Source organism: Phyllobates terribilis, unplaced genomic scaffold, assembly GCF_046119375.1.
Source record: "Phyllobates terribilis strain yellow unplaced genomic scaffold, ASM4611937v1 Scaffold_4__5_contigs__length_816908805, whole genome shotgun sequence".
NCBI lineage: Eukaryota > Metazoa > Chordata > Amphibia > Anura > Dendrobatidae > Phyllobates > Phyllobates terribilis.
This window is the reverse complement of record NW_027362764.1, coordinates 119,228,356-119,256,066: the sequence shown is the minus strand read 5'-3', so window position 1 is coordinate 119,256,066 and position 27,711 is coordinate 119,228,356. Positions and strand designations below refer to the sequence as shown.

The window sequence follows — 27,711 nt, the reverse complement described above, 5'->3', positions numbered from 1 at the left end:
GCGTTTTTGGTGTGCTTTTCAGCATTTTCTTCAGCACTCATTACTTTCTATGGGTGAAAAAACACTGAAAAAACGCTGAAAGAAGTGACATGCTCTATTTTCCAAAGAAAAACATGCAAGACACAAAATTCTGAGCAAAAAAAAAACATGATATGTGAACAGAGAATTCTGGTTTCTCATAGACTTTCCTGGTACGACAAAAGGCAGCTGAAAATTTGCATAAAAAACTGCATCAAAAAACACTGAAAAAACCATGATGTGTGAACATAGCCTAATAGTCCAAATTTGGACTAGAAAAACGTAACAGTAAAAATGTGAGTCCAAATAATTGTCAATTCTTGTAAATTTAATGAAAAATTTTAGCTGTCCAATGGATCAACTTTTACAATCTACTAATAGTAATCTGCAAGAATGTATTGATGACCCAAAGTGTTTGAGATTGCTGAGTGACAATTTTAGTATATTTGATCCAATTTGTTCTACTTGGCTTATTAGATGCCATCATTGCAGTCTGTAGAAAATACTTTATCATATTTTTATTACCATTTTCTTCAATTCTAAAATCAACAGAGCATAAGGTGATTTTTTTTTGCTATTGGGCACTGTCGTTATATTTGTCAGATAACAGATTAACAGGATTTACCTGTTTTCTGTGCAAAAAGTCTACTTGTTTAAATCCAAAAATAACTGCTTGAAATGTTAGAATGTCTCGCCCACGAATGTGATACTTGGAATGTGACACTGTCGATGTTAATCTAAAAAAAAGTTGACAATCCAGCGTTATCTCTAAATATTTGTTAACTTAATAAATTTAGTAACTTGGAGAAAAAAATATCTACTGCTTTTTTGTATTAACCTCGAAAGTAGAAGACCTATTTATGACCAAGGTTGCAAACTACAAATATATGCTTCATGTAAACTTGCAATTATGTGTTAGGTTTTACAAGGGTCAAATTTACTTTGGATTTTTTTCACTAAGAAAATGTTAAAAGAGAAAATCACTATTATATTGTTATGGATTTTGAAGCAGATTTTGCTGCAGATTCACGGCCGATGTTCCCTCTAAAAAAAATCCGCAATAAAAAATGACATAATGCAGATTTTACAAGCTGCACTGAGGATCAATTTCCAAGTGGCAAATATCCAAAGCATGTGAATGAGATTTGTAAAATGTCATTTATATTCTTGCTCCTGTATTTGGATTTTATCAGTCCAAATATACATTCAGTAGGTAAAATTTTCTGTCATTTCATACATTGTGGAACTACTCTTATACCACCAAATCTTCTCTGTTCGAATGTTTGTAAGTAGAAATGATCGGATCGGACGAAATTCGTATTCACCAAATCGCACAGATTTTACTGGGAAATTCAATTTGTAGTGATATTAATCTCTGTGAATTGAATGTCCCTTATTACGCTCTGGGGTCTGGAGAGGCGACAAGGCATCATAAACATAAGGTGTGGAAAAAAAAAAACATACAGTGGGTACGGAAAGTATGCAAACCCCTTTAAATTTTTCACTCTTTGTTTCATTGCAGCCATTTGGTAAATTCTAAAAAGTTCATTTTTTTCTCATTAAAGTAACTCTGCACCCCATCTTGACTGAAAGAAAACAGAAATGTAGAAATGATTGCAAATTTATTAAAAAAGAAAAACTGAAATATCACATGGTCATAAGTATTCAGACTCTTTCCTCAGACACTCATATTTAAGTCACATCATGCATTAAGCTGAAAAAGAGAATGGACAGCACCTCCAAAAACATACGTTAATCTAATGCCTCTCGGCAAAAATATATAAAACTGAACATGAGGTTCTTAGTTTAACATTCTGATCAGACTGTATGAAGCCCACTGCCACGTCACGGCAAACCTCGTAGTGGGTCCTAACATTTCCTGCCTGAACGGGAGCGGAGCCATGCGCCAACCACCGCCACAGCGACAATGCACCAGCAGGGCGGGCGGTCTGGTGCCTCACAACACCCATGCTGCAAGGCTGAGTCCCCATGACTCCAGGCTGCACCGCCCCACAAGCACAAAACCACAGCAACAATGGCCGACACACTGCACCAACACCACAAGAAAGGAGCATTGTGACTCACCTTCCTCAAGCTCTCAAGTGAGAGCAAAAATAGGCTGGACCCTCTTTGCCGTCTCCTGCTAATTAAAATCGCCTGTGCCAAATGGGAGGAGTGCACATCCGGAAAAAAAAGGACAGATCATTCATTAAGCTGAAAAAGAGAATGGACAGCACCTCCAAATACATACGTTGATCTAATGCCTCTCGGCAAAAATATATAAAACTGAACATGAGGTTCTTAGTTTAACATTCTGATCAGACTGTATGAAGCCCACTGCCACATCACAGCAAACCTCGTAGTGGGTCCTAATTTTTGCCGAGAGACGTTAGATCAAATGTATGATTTTTTGGAGGTGCGGTCCATGCTCCTTTTTTTGCATATTTAAGTCACATGCTGTCCATTTCCTTGTGATACTCCTTGAGATGGTTCTACTCCTTCAATGGAGTCCATCTGTGTTTAATTAAACTGATAGGGCTTGATTTGGAAAGGCACACACCTGTCTATATAAGACCTCACAGCTCACAGTGCATGTCAGACCAAATGAGAATCATGAGCTCAAAGGAACTGCACAAGGAGCTCAGAGACAGAATTGTGGCAAGGCACAGATCTGGCCAAAGTTACAAAAGAATTTCTGCATTACTCAAGGTCCCTAAGAGCATAGTGGCCTCCATAATCCTTAAATGGAAGAAGTTTGGGACCACCAGAAGTCGTCCTAGACCTGGCCATCCAGCCAAACTGAGCAATTGGGGGAGAAGAGCCTTGGTGAGAGAGGTAAAGAAGAACCCCAAGATCACTATGACTGAGCTCCAGAGATGCAGTAGGGAGATGGGAGAAAGTTCCACAAAGTCAACTATCACTGCAGCCCTCCGCCAGTCGGGTCTTTATGGCAGAGTGGCCTGACGGAAGCCTCTCCTCAGTGCAAGACATATGAAAGCCCGCATAGAGTTTGCTCAAAAGCACAAGAAGGACTCCTAGACTATGAGAAATAAGATTCTCTCGTCTGATGAGATGAAGATAGAACTTTTGGTGATAATTCTACGCGGTATGTGTGGAGAAAACCAGGCACTGCACATCACCTGCCCAATACAATCCCAACAGTGAAACATGGTGGTGGCAGCATCATGCTATGGGGGTGTTTTTCAGCTGCAGGGACAGGATGACTGGTTGCAATTGAAGGAAACATGAATGCGGCCAAGTACAGAGATACCCTGGATGAAAGCCTCTTCCAGAATGCTCTGCACCTCAGACTTGGCCGAAGGTTCACCTTCCAACAAGACAATGACCCTAAGCACACAGCTAAAATAACAAAGGAGTGGCTTCAGAACAACTCTGTGACCATTCTTTACTGGCCCATCCAGATCCCTGACCTAAACCCAATTGAGCATCTCTGGAGAGACATGAGAATGCCTGTCCAACAACGTTCACCATCCAACCTGACAGAACTGGGAGGATCTGCAAGGAAGAATGGCAGAGGATCCCCAAATCCTGGTGTGAAAAACTTGTTGCATCATTCCCAAGAAGACTCATGGCTGTACGAGCTCAAAAGGGTGCTTCTATTCAATACTGAGCAAAGGGTCTGAATACTTATGACCATGTTATATTTCAGTTTTTCTTTTTTAATAAATTTGCAAAAATTTCTATATTTCTGTTTTTTTAAGCTCCTTCTGATAAAATATTAATTTTATTAAAAACAGCAATAAGAAGCCCAGTAAGTGATACATCACTGGAATCAACATCTCTGTCCCTACATCATGCTGCCCTCAAATTACATATCAAAAACCTGCTGACACATTCCCTTTGAAGGAGAGGAATATTGGAGAAATATTTTGAACTGGCCTCCCACAAACAAACTCTATTATGTAGCATATAGATAGCTAATTATTGGGACTCACTGATCATTAGGGGGACCAGAATTTAATGGAGCAAGTGCGCTACTACTTCACAAAACTACATAGGAGACAGATATGAAATCAAATGAGAGGAGTAATGAGGGACTCACAACATTGTACTAGTTATTAGTGGGTTTCCAGCAGTGAAGCCCCCCAGTAATCTCACATTTTATGAATATTTCATATGTAATTAGCCAGTAAAAAATAACATTTACCGTACTTTGTGGCAAGTAAAATCCTTATCTGTTAGAAACAATATAAATTCATGGTTATATTTTCTCATGAAAACAATGGAAAAAAAAACACTCACAATGCGCCATCAATCAATTTGCAATGGAGGGATATTATTTTTAACATTTGTGAATTCATCTTTTAAAAACAGTCAAGGCTTTGACTTTCCGGAAGATGGGAAGGATAATTGGAAGGCGATTGATTTTATTTCATGAAAGTTACTTTGGAGATTGTTTTCATAGTTTATCAATATTTCTCTTCTACCTTCTATAACACGTGAGCGATTCAGACGAAGAACCGACCGTTTCTTCAAAGTCTCATTATATAATGTTTTCTGTATTGAGCTGCATTGCGCATTCTGCGTTTTTCTGTAAACTTTTATCTGCCTGGTTACATTTCTTTTTGATGAGTGCAAAAACATGTAAACTAATAGAAAAGCGACTTGACAATGTTCTTTTATCTTTTACGGGCTTTGATCAATAGGTCTCTCAGAGTTTATTGGCCTCTTGTGGTTTTTCGATTATTATTATTTTATTTTACAATAGATTATTGCGGCTTTACTATTAAGAGGTCTCATTAATGTGCGTTCTCCACACAGGAAATTAATATTCACAGGGATGGCTTACCACACTGTACTAAGTCTTAAATATAGATATAATACATACATTCTTTTAAATTTGGACATTTTATATGATATTAATTGCAACAATGTTCCCTTATGGAGTCAATACATGACTATAGTAGGAAACTGATAATATTAGAACAACACAATCTTAGCTAATTTAAAGCTCAAGATTCAAACAAGTATTTTATCCTTTAAAATAATTTTTATTCATAATCAAAGAATATATTAAACAATATATTTAATAAAAATACAGAGTGCAACTAATAAAGCAGGGTCATATCATAGTAAATTATTTTGACATGAGATTAAGTATAAATGCTATAAATGACAAAATATTCTCATTACTATATATGAAATATAAATAAATATATGAGTATATTTTACCACTTATAGTATTGAATTAATACTTAATCTCATGTCAAATAATTTACTATGATATGACCCTGCTTTATTAGTTGCACTCTGTCTTTTTATTATATAGATTGTTTTATATATTCTTTGATTATGAATAAAAAATATTTTAAAGGATAAAATACTCCTTTGAATCTTGGCCTTAAATTAGCTAAGATTGTGTTGTTCTAGTATTTTATATCATAGGTAATATCAGTGTTGTTTCCTGCCCTGCCCACTGATGTGATATCGATGACTTATTTAAAAAATAGGCTATTGTTATTACAACATAAAAAAAATCTCATTTTTATTCAGACTTCTCCTGCTTTCCATTAAACATGTGCATCTCTGTAATGAGGAGGGGTGTTGACTAATGACATCAACACCCTATATAAGGTGTGCTTAATTATTAGGCAACTTCCTTTCCTTTGGCAAAATGGGTCAGAAGAGAGATTTGATGAGCTCTGAAAAGTCCAAAATTGTGAGATGTCTTGCAGAGGGATGCAGCCGTCTTGAAATTTCCAAACTTTTGAAGCGTGATCACCGAACAATCAAGCGTTTCATGGCAAATAGCCAACAAGGTCGCAAGAAGCGTGTTGGCCAAAAAAGGCGCAAAATAACTGCCCATGAATTGAGGAAAATCAAGTGTGAAGCTGCCAAGATGCCATTCGCCACCAGTTTTGCCATATATCAGAGCTGCAACGTTACTGGAGTATCAAAAAGCACAAGGTGTGCGATACTCAGGGACATGGCCAAGGTAAGGAAGGCTGAAAAACGACCACCTTTGAACAAGAAACAAAGGATAAAACGTCAATAATGGGCCAAGAAATATCTTAAGACTGATTTTTCAAAGGTTTTATGGACTGATGAAATGAGAGTGACTCTTGATGGGCCAGATGGATGGGCCAGAGGCTGGATCAGTAAAGGGCAGAGAGCTCCACTCCGACTCAGACGCCAGCAAGGTGGAGGTGGGGTACTGGTATGGGCTGGTATCATCAAAGATGAACTTGTGGGACCTTTCCGGGTTGAGGATGGAGTGAAGCTCAACTCCCAGACCTACTGCCAGTTTCTGGAAGACAACTTCTTCAAGCAGTGGTACAGGAAGAAGTCGGTATCGTTCAAGAAAAACATGATTTCTATGCAGGACAATGCTCCATCACATGCATCCAACTACTCCACAGCGTGGCTGGCCAGTAAAGGTCTAAAAGAAGAAAAAATAATGACATGGCGCCCTTGTTCACCTGATCTGAACCCCATAGAGAACCTGTGGTCCATCATAAAATGTGAGATCTACAGGGAGGGAAAACAGTACACCTCTCGGAACAGTGTCTGGGAGGCTGTGGTGGCTGCTGCACGCAATGTTGATCGAAAACAGATCAAGCAACTGACAGAATCTATGGATGGAAGGCTGTTGAGTGTCATCATAAAGAAAGGTGGCTATATTGATCACTAATTTTTTTGGTTTTTGTTTTTGCATGTCAGAAATGTTTATTTCTAAATTTTGTGCACTGATATTGGTTTACCTGGTGAAAATAAACAAGTGAGATGGGATTATATTTGGTTTTTATTAAGTTGCCTAATAATTCTGCACAGTAATAGTTACCTGCACAAACAAATATCCTCCTAAGATAGCCAAATCTAAAAAAAAAAAACACTCCAACTTCCAAAAATATTAAGCTTGGATATTTATGAGTCTTTTGGGTTGATTGAGAACATAGTTGTTGATCAATAATAAAAATAATCCTCTAAAATACAACTTGCCTAATAATTCTGCACACAGTGTACAGAGCACAGCAGTCAAGTTGAGAGTGTCATCAGTTGCTGCTCTTTGCGCGACTAGGATGACCAAGCTCACTTCATCATACTAAGAATTTTGTTATGTTAGTTGCTGGCTGCAGAATGCAGCAGTCATTGTCATGCTCTTCATAGCTAGCGACCTAGTTTACAAAGCTTACTTTATTCTACTGAGAGCTTTGTTATCTCAGTCATTAGTACCTATGCAGAGCAGTTCATCTGGAGTGCTGCACTCTGCCCCTGGCTGCTTTAATTATCTACTTTATCACCAGCCAGGTGGGCACTCACTGCATCTCTGTGTTACTCAAAGGAGAAGTGGAAGTGGCGCAGGGGGCGAGATTTTACACTCGCATAGAATTTGGCACATATGGCAACCACACGTGCCCCCCACACACATGACACCACTGGGTCAAATCAATTCTAAATACTGTATGTACTTTACAGTGTCTATAAATGTCTGTATCTAAAGAGAACCACCAAAGTTCTGAATTTAGCATTGGTTGTAAACAGAATAAAATAATCATAGAACTGAAACTAGTAATATAAAATAAAGATCTGCAAAGTTACCCAACTTTTATGTAAATATAAATTATCCCTGCAAAGGTTCAGTTTTTGCTTTAAAAAGCAGTTCTCAGCAGGTTGCAAAAATATTACATTCCCCACTGTTGCTCTTGAAATCTGTCACTAGGTGCATTGTTTAAGAATCAGATATTCTGGAAAATTCTTCTCTTCTGGTGGTTGTTATTACTGAATTGTGACATGTAAATGACAACCTGCCCAAAATATTCTACATGAGTAATTCAAATGTTCCCATTGTAGCCTTTTAAGAGCAAATGTGTTTGCATTATACTAAGAAAAAAACTCTGCATGTATTGATTTGTTTTGCAACAATAGACAAAAAATATTCGATCATTAGTTTGCTAGGTGAAAAAAAAAAGTGCACTTCTTGCAGAAATACTGTCTGAGCTGAACTATACCCTTGTTGTCCAGATCAAGCAATCATTGCTCATCCTTCATGTTAATTATTGCATCTTTAGCGTAAATGTACATAATGCATATTTGGTGCTGATGTTACTCGCGGATTTCTGTGCAGAAATTCTGTAGGGTAATACCGTACATGCTAAGAAGATGCCATCTACATGTTGCTGAAAATTTCACCACAGAAATTGACAAGAAGTGAGGAATTAAAATTTTGTATTGTGTCATTTCTTTTGCGTCGATTTCCCCCGTTGAAATAGAAAGGAAATAATCAGTGTCAAATTTACAATGCAAAATCTATATTAAACATTCAGATGTTGCTGATGATAGGATGCAGAAACACTGCAGAAAAAAAATCAGTATATAGGCAAAATGTGAAGTTGCTCTTAAAGCAGGTGCAGAGAAGAGTATTTTCAGTCGAAGCGCAATCAGACAAAACTTTGGATCGCACTCGGACCAATGTTAGTCTATGGGGCTGTGCACATGTCAGTGCACAGTTATAAGAACAAATTGCTGCATGCCCAAGGTTGATCCAATATTCGGCTAGCGCTCGGCCATGCAGATCAATGAGTTCTTAGGAAACACCCGATTGCACTTGGGTGACATTTGAGCGCAGTCCGATTTCCACAGACTGACTGACTTTTCTCCATCTTCTCCTCATTTAAAAAAAAATAGGACCCCACTATGATCACGCTCTGATCAAACTCTGATCAGAGTCTGATCAGAGTGTAATTTACATAATTGGCTCGATTGTCTCAGATGAGAGAATACACGGCTGTCTTTGCCGGCCCTTAAAAATTAAATACCTAGTTCATGGACAACAAGGACGCTTTTTAGTTGATTCATCTTTTCTACACACGGACTAAAACTTTTCATAAACTTGAGGTCAAATGACCTTCAGTTATTCTATCTGACTTCTATGCCCAACTCAAAAGAGTTGTATCAAATGTATACAATGTAGCAGCGCACAACAGGGACTTGGCTTAGGTTCCAGAGATCTCACAAATTAGATTTCTTAATAGTTTTTCTCCAAATTAGTAACTTCAGAATGCGGTTATCAGCCATAGCTTTAACCTAGGAGATATCTTCCTCTCCATAGCCAATAAGGAAAAATGCAAAGGTGGAAACCTCTGAAGATGGAAGTCATGCGGCAACCAATTTTTCTTAGCGCCAAAAGATTATTTTACAACCTGGACAAAGCCATAGCATAAAACTCGAGCTGGGTTACGAATGCGTGTACTCCATGATTGTTTTTCAACTGCGCTATTTTAATCAAGAATTCTTTAATCAAGAAGTAGAAGTTTGTGACCAGTATTGGTTGTCATTCACAATGCTCCACTAGTGGAGGCTTCTGCCTTTGCGTTTCCTGCTTGAATTATGAACTAGGCCTATGGTGCACACGACATCTTCATAGGCGGATTCCGCTGCATGGATAAGATTTTGCATTACTCCATTTATAATGGAAGCCAAGGGTGCAGTGCTGTATCTGTCATATAACACATTCTTCTAGCACTCGATGGACTATATTGACTTACATGGGAATCTGTTGGATTTTCTTTGTGGAGTCAGATGTTTCGACAGAATATTAGCACTGGATGCAGCACAGTTTCTCCTCTTTACTCTAAAATTTACAACGGAAACTCAGAATTTCAACTCCAATAAATACTTTAACATAATCTTCAGATGTTCACACTGCATTTAGAATATACTTACACGCCTTAACATTGAAATTGCAGCATCAATACGAAGTTGTAGAATTCTCGAAATTCCAGTATTGCTAGACATGTATGCAAATGATGAAAAATGGATTTTCAAAACATCAAGATTTATTCAGCATCAAATATGACTGACACATGCAGGAATACCTGCACTTACATACCTTATCTGTAATCAATGAGTTTATAAACTTTTGTATGAGGAATTTTCTGCCATGCTTAATGCACTTGGGCAAATCATCAAGATCTGCTGCTGGCAGCTCGCTATGCAATTGCTGACCAATGACATCCCTTATGTGCTCAATGGGAGACAAGTCTGGAAACGCTGCAAGCCATGGTAGCATGTTTAGGCCATGCTGATCTGCTCATTTCGACTTGGTTTTGGAAATGATTTGCATGTCCAAGTGCATTCAGCATGGCAGAATATTCCTCAGATAATCCATAACAACCTCATTGATAGCAGCCAATTGCATTTCCATTTCTTCCTCATTTGCATATCATTAACATGCCTGTCAATACTGTGATTTCCATAATTCCGTGACTTTTCTTTCTTGGTGTTGCAATTTCAAAATTGAGGAATGTATATACAAAGTTCACATTCTTTTATCGCAGTGAAAGAAGTGCCCTTTTGTCGGGGTGGTATATGTTGGTATACCTTTTATTAGCTGCATAGTGTTCGGATAACGTGTTATCTGAGCACGCTCGGGTGCTAACCAAGTATCTTTGGCGTGCTCGAAAAATATGTTCGAGTCACCGCGGCTGCATGTCTTGCGGCTATTCGACAGCTGCAACACATGCAGAGATTGCCTGTTTGTTAGGCAATTCCTGCATATGTTGCTGCTGTCGAACAGCTGTGAGACATGCAGCCACGGTGACTCAAACCTATTTTTCAAGCACGCCAAAGATACTTGGTTAGCACCCAAGCGTGCCCGATTATCAGGACGAGCAGTCCTGATAATCGGGCAATGTATTCAGGTTGACAATCATTCACGCGAAAAATGAATAAAGCACTTGTTCGGCAGGTGAAATGACTTTAACGTGGCTTAAAATTCATCATTCTTTGCAGCACATTCTGTGTAAACAGGGCATGAGCTGCCGAGAGCAATTATATATTATATAATATATATATTATTATTATACTCTATGAGCAGAGAACGATCTGTTAGTGATAATGTGTGCGTTGGAAATTCTGATGGCTTGTCTAAACACGTGATTAAATGACCATTGCTGGGCAAACATGTAACCAATCAGAGGTAGTTTTCCGCTGCAGATCATACATTATAGATGGACCCTTACGCTGCAAACGCCTTGTACAAAAGCCTTGAATGCCTTACACAAAAGCATTGTACAGGTCTAAAAAGAAAAGTTCCTAGCAACTACATATAAAATAGACTTAGTAGCACTGGTGCATTTGTTTAACTAATGATTTGAAGACATGCTGGATGGAAGCAATTACATTGTCAGTTTGCTTGAGTTAAGTAGTCGGTAATGAGTTGACAGATTGCGATTGAGCAATTATGGTAATCTGTTATGAAAAACAAAATGGCTTTTATTTGTTCATGTAATTCCTCTATCGGGTTATCTATTAAAGAACTGTCACTATGTTACATTTAGTGTACCTATAAAACTGTTACCAAAGGCAGTGAGCAGGAACACGAGTGTTAACTCCATTGTCACCTCAATTGACCCATCTGGTGAAAAGAACATAAACACAGAAAATACAATCTCGGAGACACTATGTGCTCCAGAGTGGACAATTACTATAAGCTGTAAGAACTGCCATCAAGCTCGGCTCATCACTGGCTTCATACTGGGAATAATACTTATGAAAATAGGTTACAGATAATTGCCTTTTAAAAATACGTAGTTATTTCTAGACTAAAAAAGGGTCCTCAAGAGTGCCGATTTACATCTTACACGCATTATCTTGTATATAAAGCAAAGTCAACAAGGGGATGCCAGCTTTTATACACATGGGAGATTTTTGCATTTGCCCATGCTGAGATGTGTTCAGAGTATGGAAACTAGGCCTATCAACAAATCCCATTAAAGTCCCTTTACTTTCAAGGTCATGACACGTTAGTTTTTATTTGAGAAAGAAACAGAAATGTTTGAGTTTTGTCAATAACTTATATTGAAGCTTTTATCCACGGCAATAACTGTGTGCACTGTATACAGAATTATTAGTATTAGAGGTTGTCCACTACTTTAACATTGAAGGCCTATCCTTAGGAGAGTTCATCAATGTCTGATTGGTGGAGGTGTAACACCCGGCACACCCGCCGATCAGCTGTTCTCAGTGCCAATGGTGGCCGGAACTGACCAGTACCGCAGATGCAAAGTTCCTTCTACTGTATAGTGGCCGCAGCCAGGTACTACACTTCTGCCCTCTATTGATTTGAATAGGGGGCAGATGTGCAGTACCCGGTCATGGTCAATATACAGTACATGGAGTTGCACAGTGTAGTTCTGGTAATGGTCATTTCTGTTTGCTGCCAGCACCAAGAACTGCTGATCTGCGAGGGTGCCGGTTGTCACACCCCCATGGATTAGACATTGATGACCTATCCTAAGGATAGACTATCAATGTCAAAGTAGTAGACAACCACTTTAAGTACTTGCACATTGATCTTTTGAATTCTTTTATGAGTGACCACCTTTTGAGAAAATGTAGCTAAGGAAGTAAAGGTCACAGGAAGTTTCTTGTGCTAGATAGCAAACTGCTTCTCTGTCTTAGGCTAGGGTCATAGGACAGTATTTTCTCTCATCCGAGAGAACTGGGACAATTATGCTAATCCCACTCTGATCAAACTCTGACCAGAGTATGATCAGCGTTTGATCAGAGTGTGATTATAGTGTGATCCAATTCTCTTGGGTGAGGAGAAGATGGAGAGAAAAAATTCTTCATCTTCTCCATTCTGTCAGTCCATGAAAATCACATCACACTCAAATGTCATCTGAATGGGGTCCGATGTTTGTCATGGACTCATTGACTGCATGGCCAAGTGTGATCCAATAATTGGACTCAACTTGGACATGCAGCAAAATTAGACTTGTGCATGGCTCCATAGAATAAGATTGGTTCAAGTGCTATCCGCTATTTTGTCAGATCACACTTGGACCAAAAATACCATCGTCTGCACAAGCCTTTACCTAGACTTGTTTAGTTGTCATCCATTACACAGAAGACAGTTTTAAATATGGTAGCTGTATATATTTTATTTTTTTTAATTTCCTGAGGTTGTCAACATCAGAACGTTTATATTAGATGCAGTGAGTGGAGGTCAATTGTGAGAAATATACTTATAGACAATAACATTTTCCAATGGGAAACAAAAAGTGTGCGCACAATTTCTCTCTTCCTCATAACCATTTTCCAGGACGCAAGGGGTTTTGGCCAAAACTAGGCTTTCCATCACCTTAAGCAAATATATTTCACTGCTTGATATTTAAATACCTCTCCTAAGGTAAAGTGATTTGTTAGCTCTGGCATCCAGCACCAGGGAAACATTCTGTGGTGGCATCCCGACCCGGGCACAGCTATGATTCTGAGTAGACTAAGGATAAGACTACATTCAGAACCTTACCTGTGGGTTTGTGGGATTAGTGTATACTGTGCCTTATACAGACCCCTTCTATAACAGTCTTCGCGTACTCCTTATCTTTTTCCAGTCCAAAGGCAAAATTGAAAAATAAGCATCAGAAGACTGGAAACTTGAACTGGAATATTTCAATATTTTTCTATGAAAATTAATACAACTGTAGTAAAGAAGGGAAAAAATGGATGGTTCATCGTACGTTTGTTCTGGTGCCTGATTCTTTCCTGGTAAAATGCTCGTCAGTGAGTTGTATAGTCCTATAGTATGTGTTGAGCTTTGACCAGCCAATGCATCTTTTATTAAAGAGAAGAAACAGCATTATTATTTATGAAGAAGGAATGGCTGTGGAGCAAGTGGAGTAGTTACTTGAAGCTCTAAATATGTTTTAAGTATTTAGGTCATTTAAAAAAGAGACATGAAAAAACAGTAGTTCCTCAGCCCTTGTAGTAACCCTTGGCTCCATAAGTATATCCCCGTTCTTATTGTTTCAGGAAGCCATGCATATGATGGACAAGGTATGCATCTGATCGAGTGACTTTTCTAATGAGATGATTTTCCGTAGAGTAGCCATATAAAGTTAATTTTGTATAATATCTGAAAAAGTAATTATGAACAAATAGAACAACTTTAGCATGCTTGCCAACATTGAAATTGCCAAAATCAAAACATTTAAGCCCCATGCGCATGACCCCTAGATCACATCTCTAAAAAGCTTGAATTATTAGAATTCTGTTTTTTCCATTCTGAAAAAAAACTCAGTAGTTTTGAGATCAAAGACGTAATGCAAAATCTGTAAAAGTGACCCAATCATACATGTGGTATTTATCACATATGTATCTTGAGTGGTAGACGGTTTGAGCCCCTTTAGAGTCTAGGAGTGAAAACTATCTTTGGCCATTATTAAAGTTAATACAGATATTTTTTATAAGCACAGAGTTTAAAAAAAATAATACATGATTTGATCAGAAAATGTTGTAATACCAAAAGTTGGTTTAAATGTCAGTATTCATTTGAGAAGAGAAATGGAGGAATGGCGGCGCGCTGCATGATTAGCAAGTAATTATTAGAGATGAGCGGTGTTCGACTAGAACTGTTCGCCAATCTCAAATTCGAGCTGTTTTGGGCGGTGTTCGAGTTGTTCGACGAACCCGAACGATTTGCAAAAAATTCGGCTGTTCGAGGTTATGTTCGATAACTGTTCGTGCACCAAAAGCGTGTCCTGCATGTCTGGCGCTATTTAGAGCACCAATCATGCAGGGATTGTCTGCCACTCACTGTAATGCCACAGCCATGGTGGTTGTGGCATTACAGTGATTGCCCAAATCGATGGGAACTGTGCTCACAGTGAAACATGAAAAGCCGGCAATTCAGCAGCGGTACACCGGTACCCGACAATTTAGAACCGAAAGAATAGAGCATCACACATAGATTAGATAGATAGAAACATGTCAGTCACATATATAAGAAGTACAGTGACAGTGTTGATTAGTGTACTTGTCATTTAGTGTAAAGGATTTATAAAAAAAAATATTAGTGTTTTCATGCACCGTCTCTTTAAACAAGCCGGCCGGCAATTCAGCAGCGGTACCCGACAATTTAGAATAGAAGGAATAGAGAATCACACATAGATTAGATAGATAGAAACATGTCAGTCACATATATAAGAAGTACAGTGACAGTGTTGATTACTGTACTTGCCATTTAGTGTAAAGGATTTATTAAAAAAAATAATAGTGTTTTCATGCACCGTCTCTTTAAAAAAGCCGGCCGGCAATTCAGCATCTGTACCCGACAATTTAGAATGGAAGCAATAGAGCATCACACATAGATTAGATAGATAGAAACATGTCAGTCACATATATATGAAGTACAGTGACAGTGTTGATTACTGTACTTGTCATTTAGTGTTAAAATAAAGGATTTATTTAAAAAAAAATTGGCGTGGGATCCCCCATAATTTTAGTCTCTAGCGGAGGTTAAGCAGACGGCTGGGGCAGATGTTTGAAGCCTGGGAAGGGGTAATACCCACGGAGCTTCCCAGGCTACTAATATCAGCCCCCAGCTGAATGCCTAGCCTTTACTAGCTATTAAAATGGGGGACCCCCCAAAAAATTGACGTGGGGTCCCCCCTATTTTAATAGCTAGCAAAGGCTAGGCAGACAGCTGGGGGCTGATATTAATAGCCCAGGAAGGGTGCCATGAATATTGGCCCCCTCCCAGGCTAGAAACACCAGCCGTCAGCCGCCCCAGAAATGGCACATCCATAGGATGCGCCAATTCTGGCACTTAGCCTAGCTCTTCCCACTGCCCTGTAGCGGTGGCAGTGGGGTAATAGGGCTGGGGTTGATGTCAGCTTATAATGCCAGCTGATATCAAGCCCAGGTTAGTAATGGAGAGGCATCTATAAGACACCCCCATTACTAACCCCATAGTCAAAGTTAAAAAAAAACACAAACACCCAGAATAAAGTCCTTTAATTGAAATAAAGACACAATTCTTTATTGTTCTAAATTAAACCATACTTACAATCACGCCCATTCCAGCTGAAGCCAACGATCCCCTGCAATAAAAGAAAAATAATAAAGCAACATAATCTTTACCTTCCCATGGTTCCCACGACAGCTTCAGATCTGCTACATCGAGATGACAGGCTGGACCGCAGCAGAAAGCTGCCATCCAGCCTGTCATCCCGCAGACACTGAGAAGCGCAGGCTTGCTTGCGCTGCTCAGCGTCTCTCTGTGACGGCATCCAGATGAGCCGAGTTCATGTCCAATGAACTCAGCTCACCTCATGCACGTCACTGACAGCGTGGGAAAATTCTCACGCTGAAGCTGTGAGTGCAGGAGAATTCTCCCACGCTGTCAGTGACGTGCATAAGGTGAGCTCATGTCCAATGATCTCAGCTCACCTCCTGCACGTCACTGACAGCGTGGGAGAATTCTCCTGCACTCAGCGCTTCAGCGTGAGAATTCTCCCACGCTGAAGCGCTGAGTGCAGGAGAATTTTCCCACGCTGTCAGTGACGTGCATAAGGTGAGCTCATGTCCAATGAACTCAGCTCACCTCCTGCACGTCACTGACAGCGTGGGAGAATTCTCCTGCACTCAGCGCTTCAGTGTGAGAATTCTCCCACGCTGAAGCGCTGAGTGCAGGAGAATTTTCCCACGCTGTCAGTGACGTGCATGAGGTGAGCCGAGTTCATTGGACATTAACTCGGCTCATCTGGATGCCCTCACAGAGAGACACTGTGGAGCGCAAGCAAGCCTGCGCTTCTCAGTGTCTGCGGGATGACAGGCTGGATGGCAGCGTTCTGCTGCGGTCCAGCCTGTCATCTCGATGTAGCAGAGCTGAAGCTGTCATGGGAACCATGGAAAGGTAAGGATGATGTTGCTTTATTATTTTTCTTTTATTTCAGGAGATCGTTGGCTTCAGCTGGAATGGGCGTGATGGTAAGTATGGTTTAATTTAGAACAATAAAGAATTGTGTGTTTATTTCAATTAAAGGACTTTTTTCTGGGTGTTGTGTTTTTTTTAAATACTTTACTAGAAATTCATGGTGGTCATGTCTAATATTGGCGTGACCCCATGAATTTCGGGCTTAGGGCCAGCTGATAATGCCAAGCTGGCCCTAACCCCTTTATTACCCAGTGAGCCACCGCATCAGGGCCCTGGATGAGTTGGGTACAGCGCCAGAAGATGGCGCTTCTATGAACGCGCCATTTTCCGGGGTGGCTGCGGACTGCAATTTGCAGCGGGGGTGGCCCAGAAAGCTTGGGCCTCCCTACGCTGCGGATTCCAGCCCCCAGCTGCCTAGTTGTACCTGGCTGGACACAAAAACAGGGCGAAGCCCCACGTCAATTTTCTTTAAATTATTTCATGAAATAATTAAGAAAAAAAGGGCTTCCCTATATTGTTGTGTCCGGCCAGGTACAAATAGTCAGCTGGTGGTTGGGGGCAGCCCGTTCCTGCCTGCTGCACCTGACTGGACACAAATATAGTGCGAAGCCCCACGTCAATTTTTTTTTAATTATTTCATGAATTTCCTGAAATTATTTAAAAAAATTGAAGTGGGGCTTCGCACTATATTTGTGTCCAGCCAGGTACAGCAGGCAGGAACGGGCTGCCCCCAACCACCAGCTGCCTATTTGTACCTGGCCGGACACAACAATATAGGGAAGGCCTTTTTTTCTTAACTATTTCATGAATTTCATGAAATAATTAAAAAAAATTGAAGTGGGGCTTCGCACTATATTTGTGTCCAGCCAGGTACAGCAGGCAGGAACGGGCTGGCCCCAACCACCAGCTGCCTATTTGTACCTGGCCGGACACAACAATATAGGGAAGGCCTTTTTTTCTTAATTATTTCATGAATTTCATGAAATAATTAAAAAAAATTGAAGTGGGGCTTCGCACTATATTTGTGTCCAGCCAGGTACAGCAGGCAGGAACGGGCTGCCCCCAACCACCAGCTGACTATTTGTACCTGGCCGGACACAACAATATAGGGAAGGCCTTTTTTTCTTAATTATTTCATGAATTTCATGAAATAATAAAAAAAAAAATACGTGGGGCTTCGCCCTATTTTTGTGTCCAGCCAGGTACAACTAGGCAGCTGGGGGCTGGAATCTGCTGCGCAGGGAGGCCCAAGCTTTCTGGGCCCCCCCCTCGCTGCAAATTGCAGTCCGCAGCCACCCCGGAAAATGGCGCGTTCATAGAAGCGCCATCTTCTGGCGCTGTACCCAACTCATCCAGGGCCCTGGTGCGGTGGCTCACTGGGTAATAAAGGGGTTAGGGCCAGCTTGGTATTATCAGCTGGCCCCAAGCCCAAAATTCATGGGGTCACGCCAGTATTAGACATGACCGCCATTAATTTCTAGTAAAGTATTTAAAAAAAACACAACACCCAGAATAAAGTCCTTTAATTGAAATAAAGACACAATTCTTTATTGTTCTAAATTAAACCATACTTACCATCACACCCATTCCAGCTGAAGCCAACGATCTCCTGCAATAAAAGAAAAATAATAAACCAACCTCATCCTTACCTTTCCATGGTTCCCACGACAGCTTCAGCTCTGCTACATCGAGATGACTGGCTGGACCGCAGCAGAATGCTGCCATCCAGCCTGTCATCCCGCGGACACTGAGAAGCGCAGGCATGCTTGCGCTCCTCACTGTCTCGCTGTGACGGCATCCAGATGAGCCGAGGTCATGTCCAATGAACTCGGCTCACCTCATGCACGTCACTGACAGCGTGGGAAAATTCTCACGCTGAAGTGCTGAGTGCAGGAGAATTCTCCCACGCTGTCAGTGACGTGCATGAGGTGAGCTCATGTCCAATGAACTCAGCTCACCTCATGCACGTCACTGACAGCGTGGGAAAATTCTCCTGCACTCAGCGCTTCAGCGTGAGAATTTTCCCACGCTGTCAGTGACGTGCATGAGGTGAGCCGAGTTCATTGGACATGACCTCGGCTCATCTGGATGCCGTCACAGTGAGACAGTGAGGAGCGCAAGCATGCCTACGCTTCTCAGTGTCCGCGGGATGACAGGCTGGATGGCAGCGTTCTGCTGCGGTCCAGCCAGTCATCTCGATGTAGCAGAGCTGGAGCTGTCCTGGGAACCATGGAAAGGTAAGGATGATGTTGGTTTATTATTTTATTTTTATTACAGGAGATCGTTGGCTTCAGCTGGAATGGGCGTGACGGTAAGTATGGTTTAATTTAGAACAATAAAGAATTGTGTGTTTATTTCAATTAAAGGATTTTATTCTGGGTGTTTGTGTTTTTTTTAACTTTGACTATGGGGTTAGTAATGGAGGTGTCTTATAGACGCCTCTCCATTACTAACCTGGGCTTGATGTCAGCTGGCATTATAAGCTGACATCAACCCCAGCCCTATTACCCCACTGCCACCGCTACAGGGCAGTGGGAAGAGCGAGGCTAAGTGCCAGAATTGGCGCATCCTATGGATGTGCCATTTCTGGGGCGGCTGACGGCTGGTGTTTCTAGCCTGGGAGGGGGCCAATATTCATGGCACCCTTCCTGAGCTATTAATATCAGCCCCCAGCTGTCTGCCTAGCCTTTGCTAGCTATTAAAATAGGGGGGACCCCACGTCATTTTTTTGGGGGGGTCCCCCATTTTAATAGCTAGTAAAGGCTAAGTATTCAGCTGGGGGCTGATATTAGTAGCCTGGTAAGCTCCGTTGGTATTACCCCCTTCCGAGGCTTCAAACATCTGCCCCAGCCGTCTGCTTAACCTCCGCTAGAGCCTAAAATTATGGGGGATCCCACGCCAATTTTTATTTTAATAAATCCTTTATTTTAACACTAAATGACAAGTACAGTAACCAACACTGTCACTGTACTTATTATAAATGTGACTGACATGTTTCTATCTATCTAATCTATGTGTGATGCTCTATCTTTCTGTTCTAAATTGTCGGGTACAGATGCTGAATTGCCGGCCGGCTTTTTTAAAGAGACAGTGCATGAAAACACTATTATTTTTTTAAATAAATCCTTTACACTAAATGACAAGTACAGTAAGCAACACTGTCACTGTACTTATTATATATGTGACTGACATGTTTCTATCTATCTAATCTATGTGTGAAGCTCTATTCTTTCTGTTCTAAATTGTCGGGTACAGATGCTGAATTGCCGGCCGGCTTTTTTAAAGAGACGGTGCATGAAAACACTAATATTTTTTTTAATAAATCCTTTACACTAAATGACAAGTGCAGTAACCAACACTGTCACTGTACTTCATATATATGTGACTGACATGTTTCTATCTATCTAATCTATGTGTGATGCTCTATTCCTTCTTGTCTAAATTGTCGGGTACCGGTGTATGCCGCTGCTGAATTTGCCGGCTGGCTTTTTTAAAGAGAGTGTCTACTGAGCAGTTTGTCAGCTTTTGGACACCTTTGCAGGTGTTTTCTATGTGTTTCTATGTGTTTTTGTTTGCCTGCCATTGGTTTTAACGGTGTTCGACGGTGTTCTAAGGTGTTCGACGAACAGTTCGACGAACAGTTCCTCGAACATCCCGGTGTTCGACGAACCGAACCGAACCCGAACACTACGGGGGTGGCTCAACACTATTAATTATAGCAGTCAAAATAATTTAAACATAATTAGAATAATAAACCTGGCAAAAGGCACACAAATGATTTGTCAAACACAGCAAATGAAGTGCTCTTACATCTGGGCTACCAAAATTAAAATTTTTGTCCAATGGAAACCTATGTATCAGGCCTGCTGAACTCTATTACCAGGGCTGTTTCAGCCTTAATAAACAACTTTACTTTTTAGTGTTTTCCTCTCTGAATTTTAGTGACTATAACTTATTTTTTATGTGTGTCTCAATTATACACGAAAAAAAAATTTCAGCAATATTTTTCTTTTTTTAACCATTTATGCTTCACACTGAATAAAATTAATATCTCAGGTTCTTACAGCTGTGTGAATCTTATACAGTGTAAGTACTGGAAAATTTTGTTTATTGGATTTTTTTATCATTTTAAATTATTTATTTTTCTTATTTTTTTGTTCTATTAAGGGATCATAATTGTACATGTTTATTTTAAATTAATAATGTTTTAGCATAATCCTATACACTGATATACTATAATCTTCTCTGTGCCACTATGGCACAGGCTTATATTGTTAATGCAACACTTAAAGGGAATCTGTCAGCAGGTTTTTGCTATATAATCTGAGAGCAGCATAAAATATGGCAAGAGAGCCTGATTCCTGGGATGTGTCATTTATTAGGCTGCTTGCTGTAATTTTGATAGAATTTTGTATAGCCCTGACCACACCCCTGACTGGCAGAATCCTGTACACTAGGAATTGTCAGTAAGCAGCTAATCATTGGTAGGGGTGGGAGATGTAGCTCTCTAGTGTTAATCCCCGACTGACAAAATACTGATTGTATGAAACTACATGGGGGTCTTATAAGTGACACAACCATGTAACCAAGTTCTTGTGTCCTGTATTACACTGCTCTCAAATTAAATAGTAAAAAACTGTTGACAGATTCACTTTAAAGGGTTGTTCTCAACATAGGTTTTTAGGAGTGCATTGTTCCAAGCCTTCCGACTCCATGCTTACCAAGGGGTGGTGTTCTCCTGATGATTTACAGTTCCAAAAAGCAGCATGGTTGTGTCGCTGTTTCAAACATTGCACTCTCTAATGCAGCAAAGAGAGGCGGCTTTGACTTTGCAGCAACAGAAGACTGTGGGGACACCAACTGGATTCAACAATCTGGACAACTTCAGAGCAGTTGTTGCAAGCTTGATATCAGTGTTTCCCAATCTCTAGTCCTCATGGTCCCCAACAGGTAATGTTCTTAGGATTTCCTTAGTATTTCACAGGTGGTGAAAGTATCATCAATGCATCTGGAATTCTCTCACCTGTACAATACTATGGAAATTCTGAAAACGTGACCTGTGGGGGACGTGAGAACTGGAGTTTGTTAAACACTGTTCTATAGCAAAGAGCTTGCAAGGCCAGCACTGCACTCCTTGCCTAGTAGGTGTCCGGTAACCTAGGCAAGAAGCAGTAGAATTTCTTTTACTAGAACTTTGCAATTTTAACTATTCGTGATTTTAAGAGAACCCTAGACTTGTTCAGCACCTTGACAACTAGTAAGTTTTCATTGGGTAGAGCGGAGAAAGAAAGTGGTATCTTGCAGTGGTCTTTCTCCTAGGAGAAAAGAGAAAGTCTGAACCATCCTTTTCCCAACCTTGTCGCCAGCAGTTGGAAGCTGAATTTTCTTTCATGTGTAGGGTGTCAAGTTAGTGTAGACAATCCTTAGTGTGTAAGCAATCCTGGGACCCTTTGTTTGGTTCCCAGGGATGACTGCATGGGGGACTCCCAGTCCACGATCATGGCACTGGGAAACACAGTCAAAAGGGTGTCATGGTCACTCTTGGACGTAGTGATCTAAGAGTTACAAGTCTAGAATTAGCCATTATTTGACAGCCAAGCACCTGCTCCAGGTATTAGTAGTCTAAAAGGGGTTATCTAGGACTAATAATTTTTATTGCTATGGGCCTAAGAACTGACAGGCAGGAAGTTGCTACCTACTTGCCTGCTGTACCCGGCGATGATCTCTGCTGGCACAGAGTGGTCACAGATGGCTCCTGCCGGTGATTCACCGGGTTCTGCTTACATCAAGCCGATAGAGGAGTGGCTTCTCTTCCACTCGGCTCTGTCGATAGGGTGTGACTACCGACATCTTGCTAATTGAAAGCCGGCTCCCCGCTACCTAACTGCAGGAAGCTGGCTGTCAATCAACATGACATCAGCAGTCCCATCCTTTCTGCAAAGCAGATTGGAAAAGGAAGAGCTGCTCTGTTCACGTTGAGCAATTGAATTGTTAGCAGGAGTAGTCTATGACTGCTCTGTGCATGTGTCGGGTAGAACAGGCCCATAGGTTTTAGTTTTTAGACCCGTAGAAAAAAAATAGACCCTTAAAGGGTTTGCGTATTGGGTATTCCATGCTTTGATCTTAATTTGAGGTTAAGGTTAACCCAATATAAAATCTTGGGTAGAAGTAGAATTTAGATTGAGTGGAAATAGATTTGGACACCAAGTATAAATAATATTAAGCATTTTTTATATTTTGCCAAGTTATTTCATTGACATTTATACCAAAAAGGAAAATGATTCTCAGTCAGTGAACTGCAGGTTAATTTTGATGAGTTTCATTGTACATTGAAATATATTTTTCTGTTCACATATTTTACGCATTGCAAAAATGATTGATGAAAACCATAACTGAATGTTAAGAGTTCAAAAACATTTAACAAGCAAACTGTGAAATAAAAGTTGCCTAAAGCGTATATTTCATTATAGCCTCGAAACAGTTCATTGCGAAAGCGTGAACCGAATCTATTCATTCTTGGGATGAAAACAAGTGCTTATCACATGCAGTCTGTACATGCTTACATGATGTGATATATTGTAAGCATCTTACAAGCGATGAGTTGTCAATAAACACGACAGATAGAAAAATACTTAGTAATCGCTGTCTAACTATACAATTGATTGCATTCCATAAATGACAAAAGTCCATGAAGCACAGCAACTAAGTATAGAACTTAAATGCCAAACACGTAACTCCTTCTCTTTTTTTTTCATACGTTTATATGAAACGCTCCGGGATGTTCTTGTCACATCAATATATCAATATATCATAGTGGTTCTAAAATGTTTCTAACATTACCATGTCAATAAATGGAACCAGTGGGGAGCTCACTACCATTGGCCCAAAACAAGTACTTATGTCTGTGTAGTCATTAAAAAAAATGGATTTTTTTGGGCCCAACTCTGTAGGAGACCCTAAAAAGGCATCTCTGTGATAAAAAACATGGCCTTGACAATAGTGTAAAATAGGTTCTTGAAGAAAGATCATATATATATATTAATTTGGAATTACAGTTTTTGCTTAATATGTATAGTATTAAGATGCAGAGACAAGACAATTGAAACATTGCAACTGCATCTTTTTCACTTCAGTAGACCCCAAGCTGCAGTTCCACACATGGGCAAATGAGGCGCTGTCTTTAGAAAAATATGCTAGTTCTTTTTATTCAATCACATATCATCTCTTTAAAGGGTTTACCTGCTTGGACAAATAACAAAGGGATGACTATACAATTATGAGGATGTAGCCGCAGCATGAAATGAATTTTCTGCAGGAGGACCACTGATATTTGAGTCATCTACATTCAGTGATTTTATTTCCCTGTGCATTTCCTCATTGTGGATAGTTGGAGGTCCCAAAGGTGGAGAATCCTCTTTTTTTCCTCTAAAAGTGCAAATAGCCAAGCTTGACTGTCATATATAATGAGAATACCCATATTATAAGAAAAATATCATTGTGTTTAGAAATCCTGAAGGAAAAAGTGGACAGATAAAAATAATCTGAATGATTTCATAGAGCAAAACTGATTTATTAACCATAAGAAGAGTTTCCTTGGATTTTTTTAACTAGCCAAAGCATTGGGAATGTTAAAAATAAATAGGCTTTACATCTTTTGCATTCCTTGTCATTCTAGTGCTGCCGCTTCAATGGTACCACAGCTTCTAGCATCGCCCCCTGATGGCAATTCGTTTAAGGGCGGTGCTAGAAGCTGTGGGGTTGTGCTAGTGTCACTCACTGCTTCTATCTCTACCCCCTGATGACTTGCTTTCTCAATGGAGGTAGAAGCAGAGATAGAAGCAGAGTGCTGGTGCTGCACTCACATCTCCCTCAGCTTCTATCACCATGGATTCAGAACATCTTCGGAGGGCGGAAATACGAGAAGCTGTAGTAAGTAACTGGAGCGCTGCCCCCTGTAACATCCTGTTCCAGGAGGGTAGATAGACACTGCAGGGTTATGAGTGCAGCCCCAGCCTCCTGTAATGTTCTGTTTTAGACTACTCTCAAACTAAACATTACAGGAAGTTAAGTAAGAAAAATACGTTTAGGTATTAGCAAGATAGGGAGAAATGTAGGGTCTTAAGTCTTAACTTTTTATGGTGTAAAAATAGATATTTAGAAACTACATTTTAGGTATCAGACCAACCTTTTAAGCCTTCAATAGACAATACACAATGTGCAATCACTTGTGTCTAAAGAGTAAAGCTAAGTACACACTACATTTGTTGCCATTTTCAGAAACATATGCTCAAGAGGTATGCGCCTAACAATGATCACAGTCATGATGGATACAAAGGCACCGGTCCACTATGGTGAACCATTGTAAATAAATAGTATAACGCTTAGCGTATGTTTCTTTTCTTTTCTGCTGTATAGGAAAGTGCAGTCTGCTGTTATAGAGTTTAATGAACGGCATACCGGCACATAACAGCCAGACAGAGACTGAAAGAACACACTTCTTCCTTCTGACTCATGAATGGGTGCCTATGACAATGCCACAGTATATGTCGGGAACACCTCCCATACTATAGTCTAAGAGCACAGACACTCTGAGCACCTATCCTTAAATTCATATTTCTACCATTATTCTCAAAGAATTTCATTTTAAAGTATTCAATTATATTAGTAACACATGATTTGTCTAAATTTTGATTTGTGTAAAGATTTACTGCTCTGCCGAGTTTTTAGACCCTAACATTAGTATAAAAACCTTTATATTTTTTTCTTGTTAACACAACTCTGATTTGCTTTCCAGGTAAAGAACTGTTATTTAGAACCCAGCAAGGCAATGTGGTGAAGCTAAATGTGGAGAAGAACGAGTCAACATTACTGATAGAGCAGAAAATGTTTGTAAGTAGAGTTTCTTATGTGATTTTCATTATACGTGGTGCCTGCCATATTCATCCTGAATTTTTCTTTTGTTCCTGTTCCTCTCTGAGATATGGCCCTCTCTTCCCTATATTTATATCTAGTCTTGTTAGCCAAGGGGGAGTGATCCATAAGGGGTTTTTCTTACGAACAAAAGTTAATTTTAATTAATAGATTTTGGGATAATAATAACTTCCACAATTGGATGTTTTTAAATAAAATGTTCCTGTACTGAGATAATCTTATAAATGTGCCCCTGCTGTGTACTGTGTAATGGCTGTGTCTGGCTGTGCAGGAACATGGTCTGATCATACCACCTCTCCTGGGCAGGGGAGGAACAAAAGAATATACTGACACTACAGCAGGGGATCACAGTTGGTTCTTTTTGTGAGGTAAAACATTTCTCGGCCTTTTTTTTAAACAATGTTTTACAAGAAAAATCATTTATGATCCTATGCTGTGATGTGTGTACAATTTTTTCTCCCTCCTCGTGTCCAGGAGCTGTGGTATGATCAGACCATGCTCCTGTACGGTCAGACACAGCCATTACACAGTACACAGCAGGGGAACATTTATAAGATCATCTCAGCACAGGAACATTTTATTTAAACATATCTAGTTGTGGAAATTATTATTATTTCAAGATCTGTTGATTAAAATGAACTTTTATTCAAGGGAAAACCCTTCCTTTAACCCCTTAAAAGCCCAAGGCGTACTAATATGTACCTGCAATCACAATGTTATACCACACAGATCTATTCATTCCCACCATACAACACAGGAAACGCTCTCACAAATCACTCAACCATCTGCTCACTCTCTGTATCTTCCTTCTCTTAGTCGCAGGTGATATTTCTCCTAATCCAGGACCCTCCAGTAATAATAATGTGATGCTCGCAAGCCCTGCCCTGGGAAGATGGGGTACTCGGAGCCGGGTCAGATGTTGACAACGGGGATGCAGTCGTGGCCTGGACCCGTTCCGTGCCCAGGGCCTTCACATTGAAAATGATGTTAGGGCTTTCCGGGTTGAGTGGTAATTGTCGACTACGCCACCTGTGGTGTCTGGTGATGCGCCACCAGCGCCGCTAGCAGTCCACTGAGGCCCGATGTCACGGCGGCTAAAGTTCTCACTGCTCCCCACAGGCGGAGCGCGGCCTCAGGGAAGACAAGGCAGGATAAAGGGGGTTAGTAGTGTGGGAGTGCGGGCACCGTGACGCGTGGTATAGCGCGTAATGAACAGTCCGGAGGCCATAGGGATGAATTTCAAAGGCTTTACTCACAGTTCTCATAAGCAGGGCAAGGCTTCTCCCTGCTCCTCGCGGAGTCTTGCGGCCACCAGGGACGGGGGTCCGACTACCTCAGAGAAAGTCCAGTGTGAGGTAGCATCCCTACACCAGAGTGTTCCTGCACTACAGACTTTACCCTTTCCCGTCTGTGCATGTGTAGATAGGCCGGGTCTCCCTCTGAGCTCCTCTCAGGTGTATGGCTCGGGTGGCAATTCCTCTCCATCCCAAGCCCGGCGGGATCCTCAGGGCCTAACCGGGCTTTCCCGTCCTGGACATAGAGTACGAGGTCGGGTGTCGGGGGCTGGTACCCCTCTTGCAGCCGGAATCCCTCTGAATAGATAAGGTAGAAGAGGACAGGTGGTGTACTCCGCCCCGTCTGCATCCTCCCCGGGACCCATTTGCTAGGGAGCCACACTCTAAAGCTCCCGGGCCTACTTGATCCTGGTCCTTGGCCGGGTTGAGACATTCCTCGTCTGCAACCTCCCTCTCGTCCCAAGGCCAGGGTACGAGGGCTGTGTCCCTTCTCGGTGCAGGCCCACACAGGATCTGCGCTCCCGGAGGGAGGTCACATAACACACAGTAGTTTTACAGCAACCAAGACCACTTGACAGACAGACTGTCCGAGACCACACAGGTCAGATGGACCAAAAACAACCAAAGATGAAGGACCCAGATCTAAGATGGCATACTATTAAATATGAAATTAGAAGTGTCACTAACTAACTGTTCCTCCACCCACACCCACTAACTGGTTCCTACTACTTTGTGTTCCCCAGTCTCCCTGTAACCAGGGGAGCAGCACCTAGTGCATACTAGCTC

At 40.8% G+C, this 27,711-nt stretch overlaps 1 protein-coding gene across 4 annotated transcripts in view; it reads left to right on the top strand.

Moving 5' to 3' along the window:
• Positions 1-27,711, top strand: part of DPP6 (dipeptidyl peptidase like 6) — a 2,068,973-nt gene that overhangs the window by 1,453,918 nt on the left and 587,344 nt on the right. For all 4 annotated transcript variants that reach the window (XM_073677704.1, XM_073677702.1, XM_073677705.1 and 1 more), the window contains one exon: positions 25,494-25,588. In XM_073677704.1, the coding sequence (XP_073533805.1) occupies positions 25,494-25,588 (95 nt within the window). The remainder of the gene's footprint in view (positions 1-25,493; positions 25,589-27,711) is intronic.